Source organism: Trachurus japonicus, chromosome 20 (assembly GCF_045865225.1).
Source record: "Trachurus japonicus isolate A0001 chromosome 20, Traja_1.0".
In the NCBI taxonomy this organism is placed as follows: Eukaryota; Metazoa; Chordata; class Actinopteri; order Carangiformes; family Carangidae; genus Trachurus; species Trachurus japonicus.
The window spans coordinates 11770224-11788625 of record NC_140926.1 but is presented as its reverse complement, the minus strand read 5'-3'; the positions used below and the strand labels follow the sequence as shown (position 1 = coordinate 11788625).

General features: G+C 41.6%; 3 protein-coding genes across 3 annotated transcripts; 2 read left to right on the top strand and 1 right to left on the bottom strand.

Moving 5' to 3' along the window:
- Positions 1-1494: 1494 nt before the first annotated feature.
- On the top strand, positions 1495-9572 carry hgd (homogentisate 1,2-dioxygenase). The gene is made up of 14 exons (XM_085763737.1): positions 1495-1635; positions 2947-3018; positions 3385-3473; positions 3555-3660; positions 4167-4226; positions 4316-4407; positions 4550-4584; positions 4714-4793; positions 5046-5145; positions 5914-6038; positions 7784-7888; positions 8023-8149; positions 8567-8748; positions 8840-9572. The coding sequence occupies exons 1-14, from the start codon at positions 1621-1623 to the stop codon at positions 8981-8983; spliced, it is 1332 nt and encodes a 443-aa protein (XP_085619863.1). The 5' UTR covers positions 1495-1620; the 3' UTR covers positions 8984-9572.
- A 669-nt stretch (positions 9573-10241) lies between these two features.
- ndufb4 (NADH:ubiquinone oxidoreductase subunit B4) lies at positions 10242-13865 on the bottom strand. Its single transcript, XM_085763736.1, has 3 exons — positions 13627-13865; positions 12672-12815; positions 10242-10398 (listed from the first exon to the last, which is right to left on the bottom strand). The coding sequence occupies exons 1-3, from the start codon at positions 13801-13803 to the stop codon at positions 10336-10338; spliced, it is 384 nt and encodes a 127-aa protein (XP_085619862.1). The 5' UTR covers positions 13804-13865; the 3' UTR covers positions 10242-10335.
- Positions 13866-14622: 757 nt separating this feature from the next.
- LOC146966497 (sperm-associated antigen 16 protein-like) lies at positions 14623-15571 on the top strand. The gene has a single exon (XM_085763196.1). It carries the CDS (start codon positions 14686-14688, stop codon positions 15487-15489), a length of 804 nt encoding a protein of 267 aa, XP_085619322.1. The 5' UTR covers positions 14623-14685; the 3' UTR covers positions 15490-15571.
- Positions 15572-18402: the final 2831 nt, after the last annotated feature.

Below are 18402 nucleotides of genomic sequence, written 5' to 3'. Positions count from 1 at the left end.
AGAGAGAGAGATTGCCTGTTTATGCATATGTGGATAGACGCTGCCAGGTGAGTGTACCATTTACCATCAAGCCATTGAGTTCAGCAGGCATCTAATAACAAAGCATTTATGGCCCACTTACGCATGCATAGATATAACTGTCAGTAGGCAACAACAGTTTCCTCTTTTTCGTCTCCAGCTATTCCTGCCTCTCTTAAAACACACATCCGGATTGGACCCAAATACTCTAGAATTCTATCATCAGACTCGGGGATGAAATTAAAATCACTCATTTTCTTTCTCCATACAAGGAGCAGATCAATTTCCGGAGACTGGGACGTGATATTTTCCTGCCACTGGGCTTTCTCGTCTTTGGCACAGCACCCTGACTGCCTGTCAGCGGGGGGCCCGGGCCTGACTGCACGCCTCGCCGGAGAACAGTTACTTCTGCCGCGGCGAGTTTATTTGCGCCTCGCTATGAGAATTGCCATCATTTACCCTTCCCCAACACCTCCCAAAAAGAAAGAAATAGACAAGAGGGGAAGCGAGGCAAGAATGAGAAAGGCGAAATTGATTCTTTTTGATACATGCTGCATGGGGGACATTAGGTACCCATCGTTTGACCATCTATTTCAAGAAATGAACAGAATAAATTTAGCTTAAAGTAATGTATATAGAGCTTTTGGAGGCCTCTGCTGCTGTTGTTCACATCGAGAGCGAGCTGCTCGCTGCAGCATGCAGAGGTTAACCCGTGTATTATATGCTGCTTTTAAGAGAAATCAATTAATAATGCCTCTGAACAGGAATGATAACTCACTTTAAATGAAACGGTAAGGTGTGTTAAGCCGGTGGCACGTGTGAAATGTTGACATTTTACTTCATCCTCAGAATAAACTATATAAAAGGTAGGCCGGAGGGAATTTTGTAATATTAGAGACCTCATCCAATAGACTTTTTCCCCCTTAATGTTTGTTTTTGCAGGACGTGAGGATGAGCATGACACAATTATTTGCACAAGCAGTCCCACAGGAGGTCACCACAATGCAGGGACTGAACAGAAAGCTCCTCTGTCTCATTTAGATTCTATTTGTTTTATTTTATTATAACCCCTTAGGTATGATAATATTTTGATATGTCGGACACCAATACTATGAGTTTAGTATAGAATGCCTTTAGCTTTGTTTTGTTTTTATTTCATAATGTGATTTATTTGTATGACATGAAAGGGCATTTCCAATTACATGCCCATCTGTTTCATGTAGGCCTACTGAATGTTTATTATGTCCTTTTATATTATATATCTGTTTGTTGCAATTAAAACTTAGAGATGTCCCAGTCCTGCTTCTTGTTTATTTTGGCAATGGGACTGGTCTTTGTTTGCGCACCTTTCGGCCATCCAATCTGTCCTTTCCCCTTTTGCTAGAGACCCTGCTGCTGCGTCACGGAGCCTGTCAATGCTTAATTAAAACCATACTGAGCAAGAGTATAAATCCAACCCCTCTTTTTACACTCAGTGCATACCGGCATGCACGTCTGAAGCTGCGGACTTCGGTCGAGGGCAATGCATTAGGAGTTCGACAATAGCTGCAAATTACTTTGAAACTTTCAACAGCTGCGAGAAGAGTTTGAAGAGACACCACAATGGCTGGACTCAAGGTAAGGCAGCATTTCTTTTCTCTAAAACTACTTCTACTGCGCTTAGACTGCGTGTCTAACAAATCCGCTAAGTTTCACAATAGTTTTAGTGTTGACACTATGCGCACGCGATTTGGAAATAGAGAAGGTGTCCATTGATTTTTTTTATCATACATCTTATACCACATGTGTAAATTTAAACTTTGTATTAGCCATCACAACTGTAGAAGTAGACCGGCTGACTGAAGGGAGGCGTTGCCTTCGACCAATCAGAGTGCTGCATTCTGCAGCTGCCCAGATGTGGTCAGCGATGCCTCAATAACAGCACGAAACTATTATTTCCAATAGAACCAGCTTGAAAACCTTTTATATCATCATTATAATGAAATGAGTTTTACTCTCATATGTTCTAACCATTACGGCCTCCAAACCGTTTACTCCAGTCCTGCTTTGATTGTGTTAAGTGTAGTTTAGTGGGTTTTTATTTGAGTGGAAACCGTTACTGAAGCATCAATTCAACTCCAGTTGACTGACATGTATCCAGCATTTAAGATTGTGATTAGGCTATTATGTCCAAAAAGTGAGAACACTGCAATTGTTTCAGTGTTTTTGTAGATTTCTTTTAAAAAATCATTTGAAGAATAAGCAGAATTTATCTGATATTTGCTATATGATCCATGTGATGTGTGTGGAGTTGTGCGTTTTTGTCACCTTATAACTCAAAATTAAAGTACAAGTTCAATAAAACGAGGAACATGCTGGAGCTTTCAAAATGTTTTAGTAGCTACTTATTGAGGCGCCCCAAAAACACATGGACGCGCACATATGGAAACCATCCATGTCCGCCAGCGTGCCTCTTTTGCAAACTAACAATGACTCAGCAAGAATCCTTTACCACTTTCCAAGTTCATGTTTTTCAGTGGTTGGGGAGACATTGAGTGCTGGTGAGCAGTGCCAGCAGAAGAGGATAGTGGAATATTAATCATCTCATAACTGAGAAGTAAAAGTGTTGATCAAAATATACTGTGGAGGATGTTAGAGTAATTAGTCTGTTTCTATAACACAATAACACAAAAATAATGGATGACTGCAAGGGGGAGGGGGGGGGGGGGGGGATCTGGCATAACTGCAGTTTGTTTTATCATAGATCTAATGTGAATCAATATGACAACAATTAACAAAAAGACAAGCCTTAATGACAAGCCTTCAAATTTAATTATAACCAGCATGAACACATTTATCCTGCATTACAATGAAGCTGCGTGGTGTATTTTTTATTTTTCACTTTAACTTCCTTTGAATGTTAAATGTTTGTCTGTCTGCCTGTTTCAGTACATGAGTGGCTTTGGCAATGAGTTCTCCTCCGAAGACCCACGCTGTCCTGGATCATTACCTGAGGGACAGGTAGCTCACACAAAAACACACTCAGGGCTCATTTTGGCATTAATTTGATCATTTATTCATTGATTTTGTGCTTAAGTGAATTGCATGAATACTTAATGTGACACCATAGGTGTCAGGAGGGGTTTAACCAACCAAAAGCTGCTGTGACTCCTCCATGTTTTATAGAAAAATATCAAAATCTGATCCCAAGAGGCACAAAGTCAACTCAACTTTGCATTCTCCTCTTCTCATCTATGGACCTTTCATCATTATTAGATAAACCACCCTTATGTAATCAGTGGGCCAATGCCAATACTGTGGTTGCACAAAACATGTATAAAACACACAGCATAACATGTGTGAACACTGTCCATTGTATTCCTACAGAACAGTCCTCAGTTGTGTCCCTACGGCCTCTATGCTGAGCAGCTCTCTGGCTCTGCCTTCACCTGCCCTCGACCAGCCAATAAGAGGAGGTATCCATCTCTTTCTGACATGTACATCAGTTCATATAGTTCAAATGGATAACTTAATACTCGTCTGTTTTCTCTCTTCAGCTGGCTCTACCGCATCATCCCCTCTGTCAAACACAAGCCCTTTACGGCAGTGCCATGTGGGAATCTAACCGAGGACTGGAATGAAGCGGAGCCCGATCCTAACCAGGTATATTAATGATGAACAGGAAGAGTTCCTGCCCATCTAGTCTTTGCTTCAATTTAGTGAAACTGTGATATTTGCTAAAGATTGTAAAGCGTTAAACATTAGCCAAACAAGAAAACAGCACATTTGCTGCTTATCTTGTGAGCAATAAACAAAAAGGGTTCTGAAAAGGCATATTCCCCCATGTTTTGACAGTCAGCCTTAGCTGCGCTCCTCTGTTTCCTGGAAATATGTGAACCTGGTTTGATCGGATCTTTCAGCCACTGGCGACATGAGAGCCACATAACTGCTGTCGCATTTAGATTCAAACTGAACTTTTTAAAACTAAGCAGTTAGGAAAGCAAGTACAAAAATCTAATTTTGTCAGAAAATGTTGAATTCATATCAAATCTCATGGCTCAATGTAAATATTTTATTGAGAAAATATATTTTCAGAGCATTTAATACCACTGCTGTGAAGATTTATTCCTTTAAATCTTTTATATTTACTGTCTCATACTCTCTCATAGCTGCGATGGCTGCCATTTACCATCCCAAAGTCGACAGAGAAGAAAGTGGACTTTGTGGCCGTAAGTTTTACTCTTTCTTCCCCACATCTTGTTGTTTCATTTAAAACTGTAAATTCATTGGGATTGTTGTCACCATCTGCATCTTGCAGGGTCTGCATACAGTCTGTGGTGCCGGGGATGCCAAATCTCGCAATGGCATTGGCATCCATATGTACACCTGCAACACTTCCATGGTTGACAGGTCAGTATGTATTTATGTGCAGATCTATCCCATCATATAAAAATAGAGGTATTTTCACATATCAATAGGAAAGGGGGGAAAAAAATCATTGGTTACGCTTTTGCTGATCATTTCTGAGCTCTTCAATTTTTTCCCGTTCCAGGTGCTTCAACAACTCAGATGGAGACTTTCTGATTGGTGAGGAAAAGGGCTGTTGATGTTTTCACTGTCGTCTATCACCGGAGCAATGATAGCTCAATCCTCCGTCCTTCTTCTCTCTCAGATTTTCTTTTCTCTGTTGCTCTCTTTGTGTGTTTGTTTTGCTAGTCCCCCAGCAGGGTGAGATCTTGATCACTACAGAGTTTGGGAAGATGATGGTGGAGCCGAACGAGATCTGTGTCATCCAGGTGAGCTCTATGTTTTTCATCTCTCCGGTTCGCACAGAAATCTCTCATTGTGTCCGCCCCCACGCCCCACTTACCATATTTAGAGAGACGTATTTTGGTACTTTTCCAAAGTGACCCAAAAATAAATAACAGTGGAAAGAGGTTTCAGCTAACTCTTGACCACCATGAAAGCACACGTGTATTTTTTCCAAACAACATTAGTCCATGAACCCAGAAGTCCCCTCACCACCACTTCTCATGTGTTTCCTCCAGCAAGGGATGCGCTTCAGTGTGGACGTGTTTGGAGAAACCAGGGGATACATACTGGAGGTTTATGGAGCCCACTATGAACTCCCTGACTTGGGACCCATAGGTGTGTGTTCGTATAGTGTTTATGAGTGTAGACACGTGCAGTATGTGTTTATTCTTCCTTGAAATCTGCACACTTTGTTTGTTTCTTGCTACATCCTCTTGTGTGAATTCATCCACACCTTCTCTAAAAATGTTCTGTTGTTCACCACTTAAGCTAAGACTAAAATATGTCACCAAAATTTGCTAAACACATCGGGATCAATCATAAATAGCTTTGGTTTATGATTAGTAAGTGCTAATTAGCAAGGTTGCACATGCTGCCATGTAAAACAAATGAATAAATGTTAGACTGGTGGATATTGTAAACCTCAATATTATTAGCGCACACACCAACGTATGCCCTGCCAGAGGCAATAGCATGGCTGTAGCCTATGGGCTGTATCTGAAATCACTTTCTCATTCACTACCCACTATATAATAGACCATCAATAGTTTACTCAATAGACAGCAGTAAATTGAGCTTTTGGACACTTACTAATCATCATCATTTTGTGTCATCAATGGCAGCTGCAGAGTGGCGCCATTTTCACATCTATGAAATGTGGTTCATTGCATTGTGGTATTGTTAAACAGTGATGTATACACCATAGACACTAGGTTTTGTGACTCACTGTGGGGAAGACACTAGACTAGATAGTGTAAAGAAATGGGCACACTACAGTACATGTAGTACACTGCACAATGTACAATAATACATAGGGGGTGCTTTGTTGTTGTTTGTAAAAGTGTATTTTTCTTTTGTTGTTTGTGTGTATTGTGTGTTCTGCAGGAGCCAATGGTCTGGCCAACCCAAGAGACTTCCTGTGTCCAGTTGCTTGGTATGAGGATCGCACCGTGGCCACAGGTTACACCGTCATCAACAAGTACCAAGGGAAGCTGTTCGCCTGCCAACAGGTGTGTGGCATTTTAGCCTATGTGTGTGTCGTACACTCACACACATACACGGACACTGTATGACAGCGGCCCACGCATATGGCGTAGGCTACCTGCCCTATTACCCTATTTAGGTCTGAATTTGCTTCAGTAAACACCATCGAACCGCAACAATAAGTAACAGGAAACTGTCCAAGTGAAGCATATGATCCATTAGCTGCTCCTACCGATTGAATTGCCATCCCTGATGATTTAATATGGAAGCGTTAGCTGTTATCCATTCAGCAGGTTTCCGCCTCGACTCCTTTATGAGTCTTAATCACTCATAATTAGTTAAGGCATTCTGGCGTTACAGACGGTGTACCCATGAAGCTTTGCTTTGTAGGAAAAACCTTTCACAAGTTAAGCATTAATTTCACCATATTTCACTCGAGGAATGATCCTCCCCCTCCAGAAATGTCCTGTTAGGCGCATAATTGGATCGACACATAATGTCTGACAGGAGGTTTTTTACTGAGACAGGGAGGAGGTGGGAGGAGAGGTTTGTCAGGGGCTGGGGTTGAGGGGTTGTAACCGTGGAAACCATGTCAAACCACACTGTTATTATTCATCGTAGGAAAGTACACAAGGATAAGATACTGTCTTTTTTGTGGCAAAACAAATACTTTTCATCTCTTGCCACCTCTGCTTGAGCATCTGCCCCTTGTCATGTGCTGGAAGTTCGAGGTGTAAGGAACCTGACACGCTTTTTCCTGGTGTCCATCCCTCCCTGAGCCTGGAGCGTGAGGCTACAGGGGCAAGAAAATAAGGACGCGAGCCTCATCTCAGGGAAGATGCTGCTGCTCCCGTCTGGTCCTGCTGTTTTGTTCCCCTGCAGAGCGCTGAAATTGCTCAAATTAACTTATTATTTGCTTGACTGGGCCAATATGTTTGTGTTTTGTGTGCATGTGTGTGCAAGTGCTCGCTCTCCTCCATTTTTCCCTTTCATTTTAATCGAATGTAGTGGAGTTACCACAGATGAATGTCCAAGAAATTACCTGTGCTGGGTTTCCCAATGGCCTTTTTGTATGGCAGCTACTGTGAATTGGGTGTGTTGCTGGTTGTGTCTGGTGTTTATTGGTTATATGTGTGAATTAACTTATGCACAAGTGTACGTATAAATATGTGTGTGTGATTTTTTTATTTTTTGGTTTGTGCGTCAGGTGTTCATATGTGTGTGTGTGTGTGTGTGTCGCGTGTGTGTAAGGAGCTTAGAGGTCACTCAGGAGGCAGCTTGAGTTGTAATGAACTGTATTGATTTTAGAGCTCCTGTTGAATGTCTTTTTCGCAGTGACATTATCAGAACAGAGAAACTATATAAAATTGCTGTGGTTTTAACAATCAAGATAAAGAAATATCTCTGCACCCACTGTTACTGCTGCTCCCCCCATAACTGCGCCGCTGCGAGCGTCAAAATGCTCAAAGTTTGGGAAAGTTTGATTGTGAAGCCAATTACCCCATAATACCTGGAGCCTCGTATCACAAAGAACAGGGGGAATGAAAGAGAAGAAAGAATGAAAGAAGTACACCCTTTTTCACAATCAACCCTTTTCATTACGACCAGTTTTTTTCTCTTTATGTCAAGAAGTACTCTCTCTGGGAATTTAAGATTACAAAGACATTATTCATTGTTCCTCTTTCCCTGTGAAAAGCTCAATTTAAAGTCTTTTGTGTTTGTAGCTTGGGTAGACTCGTCTTATTTGTTTTGTTCTGCGCTCTGCACGTAGGATTTTTCTCCATTCAATGTGGTTGCCTGGCACGGGAACTACACACCTTACAAATACAACCTGAAGAACTTCATGGTGATCAACTGTGTGGCGTTCGACCATGCGGTGAGAGTCATGTTTAAGAAACACAGGCACACTCAGGGTGCTTTTTCATAATACATATTTCATATCATATTATTTTCTCACTTAATGTCTTGCTACACACTCCAGCTTCAAATGTCCCATATTGTTCTCTGTAGGATCCATCTATCTTCACGGTGCTGACTGCCAAATCCACACGACCCGGCGTGGCTATCGCTGATTTTGTCATCTTCCCTCCACGGTGGGGCGTGGCCGAGAACACCTTCCGTCCACCGTACTATCACCGTAAGACCACCGAAACACACACTTTTCACACACACCTTACTTCAACTCCTACAGTGACTTGTCCCCAAAAAAAGGAGAAAAAGACTTGAAATTTAATAGAGCGAGGGTTTTGGGATGTGACTTTATTTCAATTATAAGAGTCAAATTCTGCCCAGTGAGGCTAATTTAGTGTGAAACAAATCAGCCATATCCTAACAAGTCTATTTACTCAACCAGTTTCAAGAAGGCAGGTGATAACCATCCACCTGCTGGATGGCTGTCTCCAACTGGGGGCCTAGCACAGAACCTTTTGTCTGTTTTCACCACAGATCTATAAGGCCATCTAGTGGAAGTCAATGCAACAACTTGATCTTTGCACAGTAAACTGCACCCAGCGCAGTGCTGCTGTGTTACAGCTTCTCCTGCTTGTCACTTTAGGTAACTGCATGAGCGAATTCATGGGTCTGATCAAAGGCCACTATGAGGCCAAAGAGGAGGGTTTCCAGCCAGGAGGGGGCAGCCTCCACAGCATGATGACCCCACACGGCCCGGACGCCGACTGCTTCGAGAAGAACAGCACGGCCGACCTACAACCAGAGAGGGTGGCTGAGGGAACCATGGTAAAGATATCTGTTTAATGTATATTTATATTTTCGCTTTCACAGAACACTGAGAGATTTTTACCTGTTGTGTTTCACTTCCTTCCTCCAGGCTTTTATGTTTGAGTCGTCCTTCAGTATGGCAGTGACCAAGTGGGGTCTTCAGACATGTCAGAGGCTCGACAAGAGCTACTACAAGTGCTGGGAATCTCTGCGCAGCCACTTTAACCCCAACTGGAAGCCCAGCAAAAAGTAAAAAAGGAGAATTGAGTGGGAAGAAATTTTAACCAAGTGCAGTTGTTACCTGAGGATAAAAAGTCCGAATTTCACTTTCTTAAATGTAACTACCAGCTATCCAATTTTAGTGCAACTTGGCTTTCTTTGTATTTTTTGATTAGGTGCGTTGACTGAAAGTACAGAGGGATTTGAAGTATGCCAATGAAATTTAGATGTTTATTTTATACAACTATGATTGGAGTTGAACAACAAAAAACAAAACTTGTGCACTTTGCAGTTTGTCCTGTTAGAAATAAAAAACAACAACAACTAGGCAGCATAAATAGTTTCTGTACTGTTCTGTACATGTGACTGCATGTGTGCAATTTGAGTATCTGACTCACTTTTAACAGTTTGTAGATTAAGGACGTCAGCGCACCTTTGTTTACTGAAAAGCTGAATTTTAAAGTGGCTATGTAATTCTTTAAAGAACAACTAGCACATTCTCCTTACAAATAAAAAGGCAAACAAGGAATAAATAAACTGAAGATATATACATATATATACGGTACACAAAAACACTGAGTACACTTCTGTGTACTGCCAATAAAATGTTAAATGATTTAAAACTGTTGTCTTTTTACATCAACTAACCCCTAACCCTAACCCTCAATTATTTTTAAGTTGAAATGTCAGGTACTTGCTCTTATGTGTTGTGAAAAACAAACAGGCTACATAGACTGGACTTGCAAAGGGTGTTAGGGAGATTACATTAATAGATTTACTATTAATCCAATGTTTACCCTCTTTCTCTGATTTTTTATTTTAGAGGTTATGAGATCATCATGAGTTCATGTTTTCCGAAAATATCTAGCAAAAGGAAACCTCAGTGATCAATGATGAACACATATTGATCTTTACTTTCTGTGTGCATATTTTTCAATGATTTTGGCAAAGATTTCAGCTTGTGAATCAGCTACAAACTTGTCACAGTCAGGTTTACATGCTGCTCCAATATTTGTGTGAGCATCTGTTTATGCATCAATGCAGTGGCATGAAAAAAATTCTGTTAATGTGAACAGTTAAAGCGAGTGGAAAATGTTTTTTTCTTCAAAAGGTGTGATGTTTAACCCTAACCCTCTTTTTCAATATTTTAAGCAATATCATTTTTTTTGTTGTTTTTGACAATTTTAAAATGAAAAAGGGAAAGCAACACCCTGAAAAAGAATATGCCCAAACTTTTTCATGCCACTGTAAATACTATGTGTGCATATTCACTAATATTTAAAGCCACACAGTTGTTTTTGACAATATAATTTTATTCGGTTAATAATAATTACACGCACTGGCATCATCATCTACAACATACAGGGGGTCTTCATACACCGAAGCTCATGATGACAAACCGAACTTGCGCGGGAGGGTTCCGGCCTTGATCTGCTCCTCCTTCTTATCCTGTAAAAACAGACGACAAACAGATGATGGGTTAGTTCAGTTTCCATAGCGACAAAGTCATATCACCTTCTGGACATTTTCTCAGCCGCATGTTTTATGAGCAAGTGCTTTTTGATTTTCAAGCAGTTTTTCTTCCTCCCAGCGGAGAGAGAGGGAGACGAATATGATCGCCCAGCGGTGTGACAATTGCACCAAATTCTTGCTGGAATTTCTATTGGCGACAGTTTAGAGGGTGAATCTCCATGACAATGGGGAGGAAAATGAAAGAAGGCAGCATTTCAAATGAAGCACTTATTTCTAATGTGACTGGAACTGTAACAAAAAAAAGAAAACCAGATCAACTGTGCACCTACGCGGAAATGAGTCCCAAGCCACATTTAAAAAGCTTTTCAGGCGTCTATGAAGCCATTCATGTCCAGGCATGACATTTAAGGTTTATTTTAGACAAAAATATTCTCATATTCTTGTCATGGTATTATAGTATAAAGAGTATCAGATTAGCTAATAAGACTGATGTCAGTGCTGTAAAATATTAAATTACCCTATTACTATACTCTTCACTGCTTCCTGTCAATAAGATTGTCCCCTAGTTTTGCACCAAGTATAATCAATATTACAGCAGCAGGAAATGGAAGTAAAGCTCCTGTGGCATAATTTAGCTACCAGGAGAAAGGACTTCCACCTCAGCAATACATAGGCATGTTGTCTTTTTCTTTGTGTGTATTACCTTAAAGGGATAGTTCAACATTTTTGGCAAATTTGGCAAATCCCTATAGTTTTAGCAGTAGGTTCGTTACCTTTAATTGTTGGTGCAAGCTATTTTTAGAACAGCGGAGCAGAGCCATGAGCTGCTCAGAGCTACGCTACAGAGGTTAATGGGATTTCTTGGTTGTTTTCGAGGCAAATGCAGAGACTGCTTGCCGAAAAACTGCCCCCGACAGTGACGCACATCAGCGGTTTTGCATGAATTTACCTTGAAAACAACTCTGTCTCGTAACGTTCCGTTATTATCTCATAGCGTGGTGAATGTGCAGGTCACAACTTGTCCACAATAGCGTTTTGGAGTTGTTGGGTAACGAACCTACTCCTAAAACTATAGGGATTATGGCAATGGGCCAATTTGCCAAAATGTTGAACTATACTTTTAACAGTCAGTAAAACCAGAGCTGTAAATGGCTTGCTAACTGATGCATGTTTGTTCCTAGATAAGGGTGGTGGCATACAACACTGTATTTGAAGCCAGGGCTTAAAAAATGGTGCAGTTACTGAACTTGCTTCTAGAGATGCTATATGTATGGGAGGATGATGGTGGACGGTAATGATCAACTGCAAAGAGTAGGCCGTTACTCTCAGTCATTGTTACATTGACTAGAGGGTAAAATAGAAGCTCTGGTCAGCACAGCACTACTTCTCCATCTTTTCATGCTGAACTGGGGTCAGCTTGGGCTCTGCAGTGACTCATTATGAAAAAGTAGCATTATGATATACAGCGGGGAAAATAAGTATTGAACGCGTCAACATTTTTCTCAGAAAATATATTTCTAATAGAGCTATTGACATGAAATTTTCACCAGATGTCAGCAACAACCCAAGTAATACACACATACAGAGAAATCCCAACATTTATGTCCATAAGGTGTCACACAAGAGGCATCTCATGATGGGGAAAAACAAAGAGCTCTCTCAAGACCTTCAGAAACTTATGTTGGAGAACATACTATGGCATCGGTTACAGATGTGTCTGAATGCACCGTTCTATCCGTTAGTGCCGTTAATCCGGAACTAAAAAGAACAACATTTTACCATAAACTGGCCACGACCAGATGCTCCTCACAAGATTTCTGACAGAGTCAAAACTAAGAAAAGTTGTCCAAGAGCCAAGGATCACTGACGGAGAGCTTTAGACAGACCTGCAATTAGCAGGTAAAGTTATTTTAAAAAAACAATGAGTAATGCATTTAACCGCCATGGCCTCTATGCATGTTCACCATGCAAGTCTATTGACGCGTTCAATACTTATTTTCCCCGCTGTAAGATGTGTTGGGGCACGCTGGTCAGCATAACAAGAGTCTATAGTGGTGTTGGTGCTTTCCACTGCCAGAGACAGGTCCTGGTGTGTGAAGGAATGAAATTTGATGCTGAACTTGAAAGATTCCCTCTACACTGATAAGATAAGTTAAGTTGTCCATGTGGTGGCAGCAAAAACTGAGGGGCCACAAGTGAGTTGTGTCATCAACAAAAGCAAAACATAGTGACTGTATCTCATCTCATACCCTGTCGGTCTTGAAGACGTAATAGAGGACAAAGAGAGGAACAACTCCAAACATGGCGCCCAGCAGAGACGTCTTGTTTGTGGGTTTGAAGTAAGTGAAGGGGTTGGCGCGTGCATACACCCAGCGTGTCAGCGCAGGGTCTTCCTGTAGAGACAAAGGTCATGGGTTACTAATGCTTCTGTTGCTTCGCAGTGGAAAAAGAAGAGACATGCAGTTATTTTGAGACATATTCCTACAACAAACAAAAAGCAACAGATTGTCAGAAGTATACAAAACTGTGGGGAACTCTTATTGTATTTTTTTTTTAAACCTGGAAGTAGATAAGGATTTCTCTGTGGGGAAAGGGAGTAAATTCGTTTGCACAGTGGAGGAGCTGGAAATGTAGCAAATACAAACAGTCAAACACTTAGCAAAGCCTCATCAGAGCTCCAGACTGTCTCTAAAAGTAAAAATTGTATCTACTTGTGCATGTGCAACCACTAAATTTGCTGTTTTGTTTGTTACCTTCAAAAAATCTGGGATCTGACATCACAGCAGGTGTCAGGCCAATGTGCGTGAGGAGGATCATTATGTGAATATATTTGCTTTGCATATCGATTTACGGTGTGCACGCACCCCTACATTTTATGCTTGCGCCCCTAAAAATGTAAATAAGGGGCCACTGTGCTCCCTGGTTACACTGGATGTCAGAGGGAGCAGAGGTCTGGATCAGCGCTTTTCTCAATCATTGCGTGTAAGCGACGTAGCTGAGGTTGTCCTAAGTCAACGCGTACAGTTGTTACGGATGTCATTGCTTGCAAAGGTAAATGAGAGCACACAACCTCGCGTATCAATTCAGAAATGCAGACAAATAAATATAAATCTGGGTTGTCTGGGACTCAGTGCGTCTCATCAGAGCAGCCCGAGTCTCTTCCAGTACAGGGGTGACATTGCTAGTTAGCAGGCAGCCACTTACAACAAGCTCTTGTCTGTGCGGGTTGTTGAGTTGCGTTTGGTATTGTCTCTTCAGATTCGCTCGTATCGCTGCCCTGGCTTCTTCGGCACGTCTCTGGTCCGGCGAAAGGTTGAAATATTCATTTGGGTCCAACGTTTTTGGCCGAGTGGCCAAGGGCGCCTCTCGGTAGTCCGCCATGTTTGTTTGATGACGGCTGGAGCGCTGCTTCTTCTTCCTTTGTGTTTTATGGCAGTTTGCTTCCCATTTCAGGGAGCTTTACCGCCACCTACTGAGCAGGAGTTTAGGACAAGATTTTTTTTTTTTTTTTTTAGCTTCAGTGAGATCATGTAACTCCACTGGCTTTATGAGATACGCCTCTTGTTTTTACATTTTACATCTCTAAAAATATTTTTTATATATATATGTGTAATAGCTTCCAGGCATAGACTGTAGCTTCCAGGCCATGTGATCAATTGACTCACTCAAAATCAATGTGGGATCACAGTAGCCTACTACACTGGCTGCATGAGATACACCTCTTGTTTTTACATTTTACATCTGTTCATATTTTGTTAAATTAATTTTTATATGTAAATATTACCATTTTAGCTCAATAGCTTCCAGACCATTTGATCAATTGACTCAAAATCAGTGTGGGATCATAGTACAACACTGGCTGCATGAAATAGGCTACACCTCTTGTTTTTAGTTACATTTTACATAATTTATTTTTCATTTTTATATATAAATATTGGCATTTTAGATGAATAGCTTTCATGTCATGTGATCAACTGACCCCAAATCAGTGTGGGGGTCATCATTAGACTGGCTGCATGAGATACACCTTTGTTTTTACATTTTACATCTCTAAATATACTTTTTTAAATTAATTTTTATATGTAAATTTTAGCATTTAAAAAAAAGGGGGAAAAGGAGAAAAATAACAAGTAACCCTCTTTTCTGGATGTGAGAGCAGCTGCTGGGGGCGAACGAGAACTGATGAAATCTCGCGTTGAACGTCCGAATCGTCACCATGGCAACACGAAACTTTCTTTCGCCGGACGTGTCGATTGAAAAACAATGAGCGCAACTAATAAAACTGAGGGAAAAGAGGACGCGAGCGCTCTCAATGACAGCGGAGATGACTTTAAATATGAGGAAGTACACCTGGAGGAAGACGACTGGAGTCTGACGGAGGAGGAAGAAGACTTGGACGCGACAATAAAAGCCATCAAACAGCGGGCAGAGGCCAGCGCCCAGGCGTCTCTCCGGTCCAAAAGCACCAGCACACACCACCAGCCTCCTGAAGCCGTGGATGACTTTCTACGCAACTTTCTCATCCACATGGACATGATGCAAACACTGGACTGTTTCCAGACCGAGTGGAGCGAGATGGTGCAGAAAGGACTGGTGGTGGTGGTGGTGGATGCGGAGAAGGGGGTCGGCGTGGTACCGGACGTGTACACCGACATCCAGCGCTTGGAGCGGGAGCTGAGGAGCGCCAGGCGGGAGAGGGAGGAGTACATCCGGGCGGTGTCTGCTGCGGAGGAGATCCTGCAGAGGGTCCAGAGAGCCAGAGACTTCCACCGGCGGCAGCACAAGCGTGTGGTCCAGGAGAAAAGCCGGCTGATCGAGGAGATGAGAAAGCTCAAGGTTCAGTGTAACAACTACGAGCCCACGGTGAAGCGGATGAATGAGAAATACCAAGCGGTTTTGAAGCAGACCGTGCTGGTGACTCTGGAGAGAGACAAGGCGTTACAGCGGCTGAACCACAGGTCAGATCAGCACATCAGCAATAACAACAAGATCTGTGGGGATGAAGGTGGACAACAAGAAACAAAAAGAGTGGAGAGCAAAGTGTCAAAGGGACAACATGTGCAGTGATGCAGCTCAGCTCAGCTCTCCCTCATCCACAGCCACCTCCAAGAAGCCAGGTGCCGCCAATGAAGGCCACTGTCTGTTGAAATAAATACTGTCTGTGTTTGTTACACAGTTCACAGTGGATTTGTATTCCATTATAAGTCATTGTCAATGTCAATCTCAACTTTATTTATGAAGCACATTTTATATGACGAGCAAAAATGTGCTTCAGGATAAAAGCAAGATGGCTATAGGCTACCTATAAAGTGCATATTAAAGCAAAAGTGAATGTGTAAAAATAACAAAGACAGAAAGAAAAGTTGACACTAATGTCATCAAAATAGCTTCATGATATAAATTACACTTACATTTGATCTAATTTTTGACAAAAACTAACAAATAAGATCAAATCAATCAGTTATTTTTATTTGGTTATGAAAATCTACTGTCAGCCAGGTTACAGGAGAAAGACTTTCAGTAAATCAACCACCTTTTTTGAATTGAATTATTTGGCAAAATTGAAATTATCTAAATGGTGTCATCTTGGTCCCCCATCATTGTATAGTCTCAGGGTGTACATTACTAGACTAGATATACAGATATATCTGGTCTTTGGGAACACGATCGCAGTAATAGATCAATGTTCTTTGCTCAGAAATGCTATTGATCTTTTTCAAGTCTTTTAAGAGTTTCTTTTTTCTGATCTAATCTACACTCAGGATGAAAAAGTGTTCCTAAATTAATCAACCTGCTCAGTCAGTTCAGACTTGTTGGATTGTAATGTATAACCACCACAAGAGGGCAATCTCTAGCAAGCTTTGGGTTTACACAGACTGAATGTCAAGATTGGGAAGTAAAGAGAAAGAGGAATCAGGAGAGGATTATACTAGTAGTATTTCTGCTCATGAGTGTTTATTTTTCCAATGGGACTTCCAGGATGAGTTGTCTGTCCAAATAGCTACTTTAAAGATTAAAAAAAGAGACATTCAGCAATACACTACAGTATGTATGTTGAAATTACATCAGAACCTTTGTATGAATATGGTCTAAAACAAAAAAGTATACCAATAAAGTATTGGTATTGGCATTATAAACACAGTAATGTGTATATTTTAGCACATACTTTCTTTTTTTCTTTTTTTAAAATCTGTTGTTATGCTTTTATTCCACCAGCCAGGGTGAATTTGTAGACAAGCTATAAGCTTTCACATGGCCATCACAACTGGATTATGCAGTACAAAGATGTCCCTTCCCACACAGAGGTTTGCCTCCTCTCTGTCCTTGTACTCTGAGCGGCCTGGTGGAGTGGTACACAACACAGATGCTGAGAGAGCCCTGTGAACCAGAGAGGGACGGGGTGTAGCTACAGAGTATGTGTGACCAAATGATTTATTGTCCTCTCAGGACCTCTAAAGCACCACCCGCTCCGCAGTTTTCAACTATCCATTTATGACTTCAAAATTCAATGTGAGACCACATTCTGGGACCGACATGCCTTCCTTCTCTCCATAATGTTCAGAGAGCTTTAGCCTCAGATGAAATATTAATATGTTTTTGCTCTGGCTGACACCCACAAGACCTTATGGACTTGGAGCTGAACTTTTGGGAGTTTACAAGCTGTGGGCACAACGGCCACAAAAACTTTTATTTTTCCCTTTTTTTTCCTTTTTTTTTAGCCTGCGTTCTTCACTGTCAACTCCCGCTACCACACGCCTTCATGTCTGTACCAATGAACATTTGATAAGTTTCGTTCTTTATCATAGGCTACATCAGTGATGCTGACTGACGCTCTTATTGTGAAAAGCCTCAGACAGATTACAGAGAGATAAGATGGAGACACAGAGGAAGTTACAGGCTGTGTGATGAAGAAGAAATGAAAATGCATTGAGGATTTCTATCAGCAGTCTGTGCCACCTCGCAAGACTTAATCACTCCCAGTAATCCGAGGTCATATCGTGCTGTTTTAGCCTTTTAAAATGACTTCTACATGCAAGCTTGGCTGGAAAAGTGGAAGCAGGTTTCTTTTACAACCACAAGCTAAAAGTCTTTAACTTAATCTCCTCTAAAGGTCCTCGGAGGTTTGCAGACAAAGAGACAATGATCTAATGTGTTATGCTGCTCTTTTTGCAGTTATTCATAATATTTCCTGGCCCAGAGATTTCATTACTCTGTTGCCCTTGAGGAATGTAACGGAGGAATGTAGTGTTCCTTTCCGCCCTTGTTTTCATCTCCAGAACATAATTGTGTCCGTTTTTAGCCTTTGTAAATTTCACAAATGGTTAGAGTCAGCGAGGTGGTGGCTGGAGGGCGCCATCATCGTATTTCCAGGCATTTTGTGCCATCCAAAGCCGATATTACCCCTTTTCCAGGCTGCTCATCTCCTCCCTCTCCCACCGATCCTCCAGGTCTGAGGAGACACGGTGGTCACAGTCTTTATAAGAAGTTTTCAACTTTGTGGCTCCGTCTCAAATGCGTCAGGCTGATTTGAATTCCTTCCCTGCCTTGCCCCGACTCCCTGTGCTGCCTTTTCAGCTCCTCTCTCCGCTGACAGCCCTGTCCACTTCACAGCCCACAGTGACCTTTGTGTCATACCAAAGAGAAAAGGAGAATGAAGGAGCGCAAAGTCACATTTCAGCCCATTTGGCTCTGGCTGACCCCAAACCTGCCTGGCATCCTTTCATCCATTTTCCTCTCCGTTTTCCTCTTGTAATCCTTTGTCTTGTTTATGCAACTTAATGACACCCAGCCTTGAATTCTGATTGATCTGAGATTGCTTAGTTGCCAGCAATCTTCTCTGACTCTTTGACTCATTATTCCTGGAGATATATCCTCGAGAAACGCCTCTCTCTCTTCATTGTCACTTCTCTCGCCATCCTTTTCTAATCTATATCTGTGAAATTGATTCACCCTGTCTGCAAGTATTCCCTCCTTAATAAA

Excerpts from the sequence above, each read along its gene's own strand:
- hgd (XM_085763737.1), top strand. Across the intron at positions 4,227-4,315 it reads AGAAAGTGGACTTTGTGGCC|GGTCTGCATACAGTCTGTGG; the intron begins GTAAGTTTTACT and ends TGCATCTTGCAG. Across the intron at positions 8,749-8,839 it reads GGGTGGCTGAGGGAACCATG|GCTTTTATGTTTGAGTCGTC; the intron begins GTAAAGATATCT and ends TCCTTCCTCCAG.
- ndufb4 (XM_085763736.1), bottom strand. The coding sequence starts at position 13,803 with ATGGCGGACTACCGAGAGGCGCCCTTGGCCACTCGGCCAAAAACGTTG. Across the intron at positions 12,816-13,626 it reads CGCACAGACAAGAGCTTGTT|GAAGACCCTGCGCTGACACG; the intron begins GTAAGTGGCTGC and ends TTGTCTCTACAG. Across the intron at positions 10,399-12,671 it reads ACGTCTTCAAGACCGACAGG|GATAAGAAGGAGGAGCAGAT; the intron begins GTATGAGATGAG and ends CTGTTTTTACAG.
- LOC146966497 (XM_085763196.1), top strand. The coding sequence starts at position 14,686 with ATGAGCGCAACTAATAAAACTGAGGGAAAAGAGGACGCGAGCGCTCTC.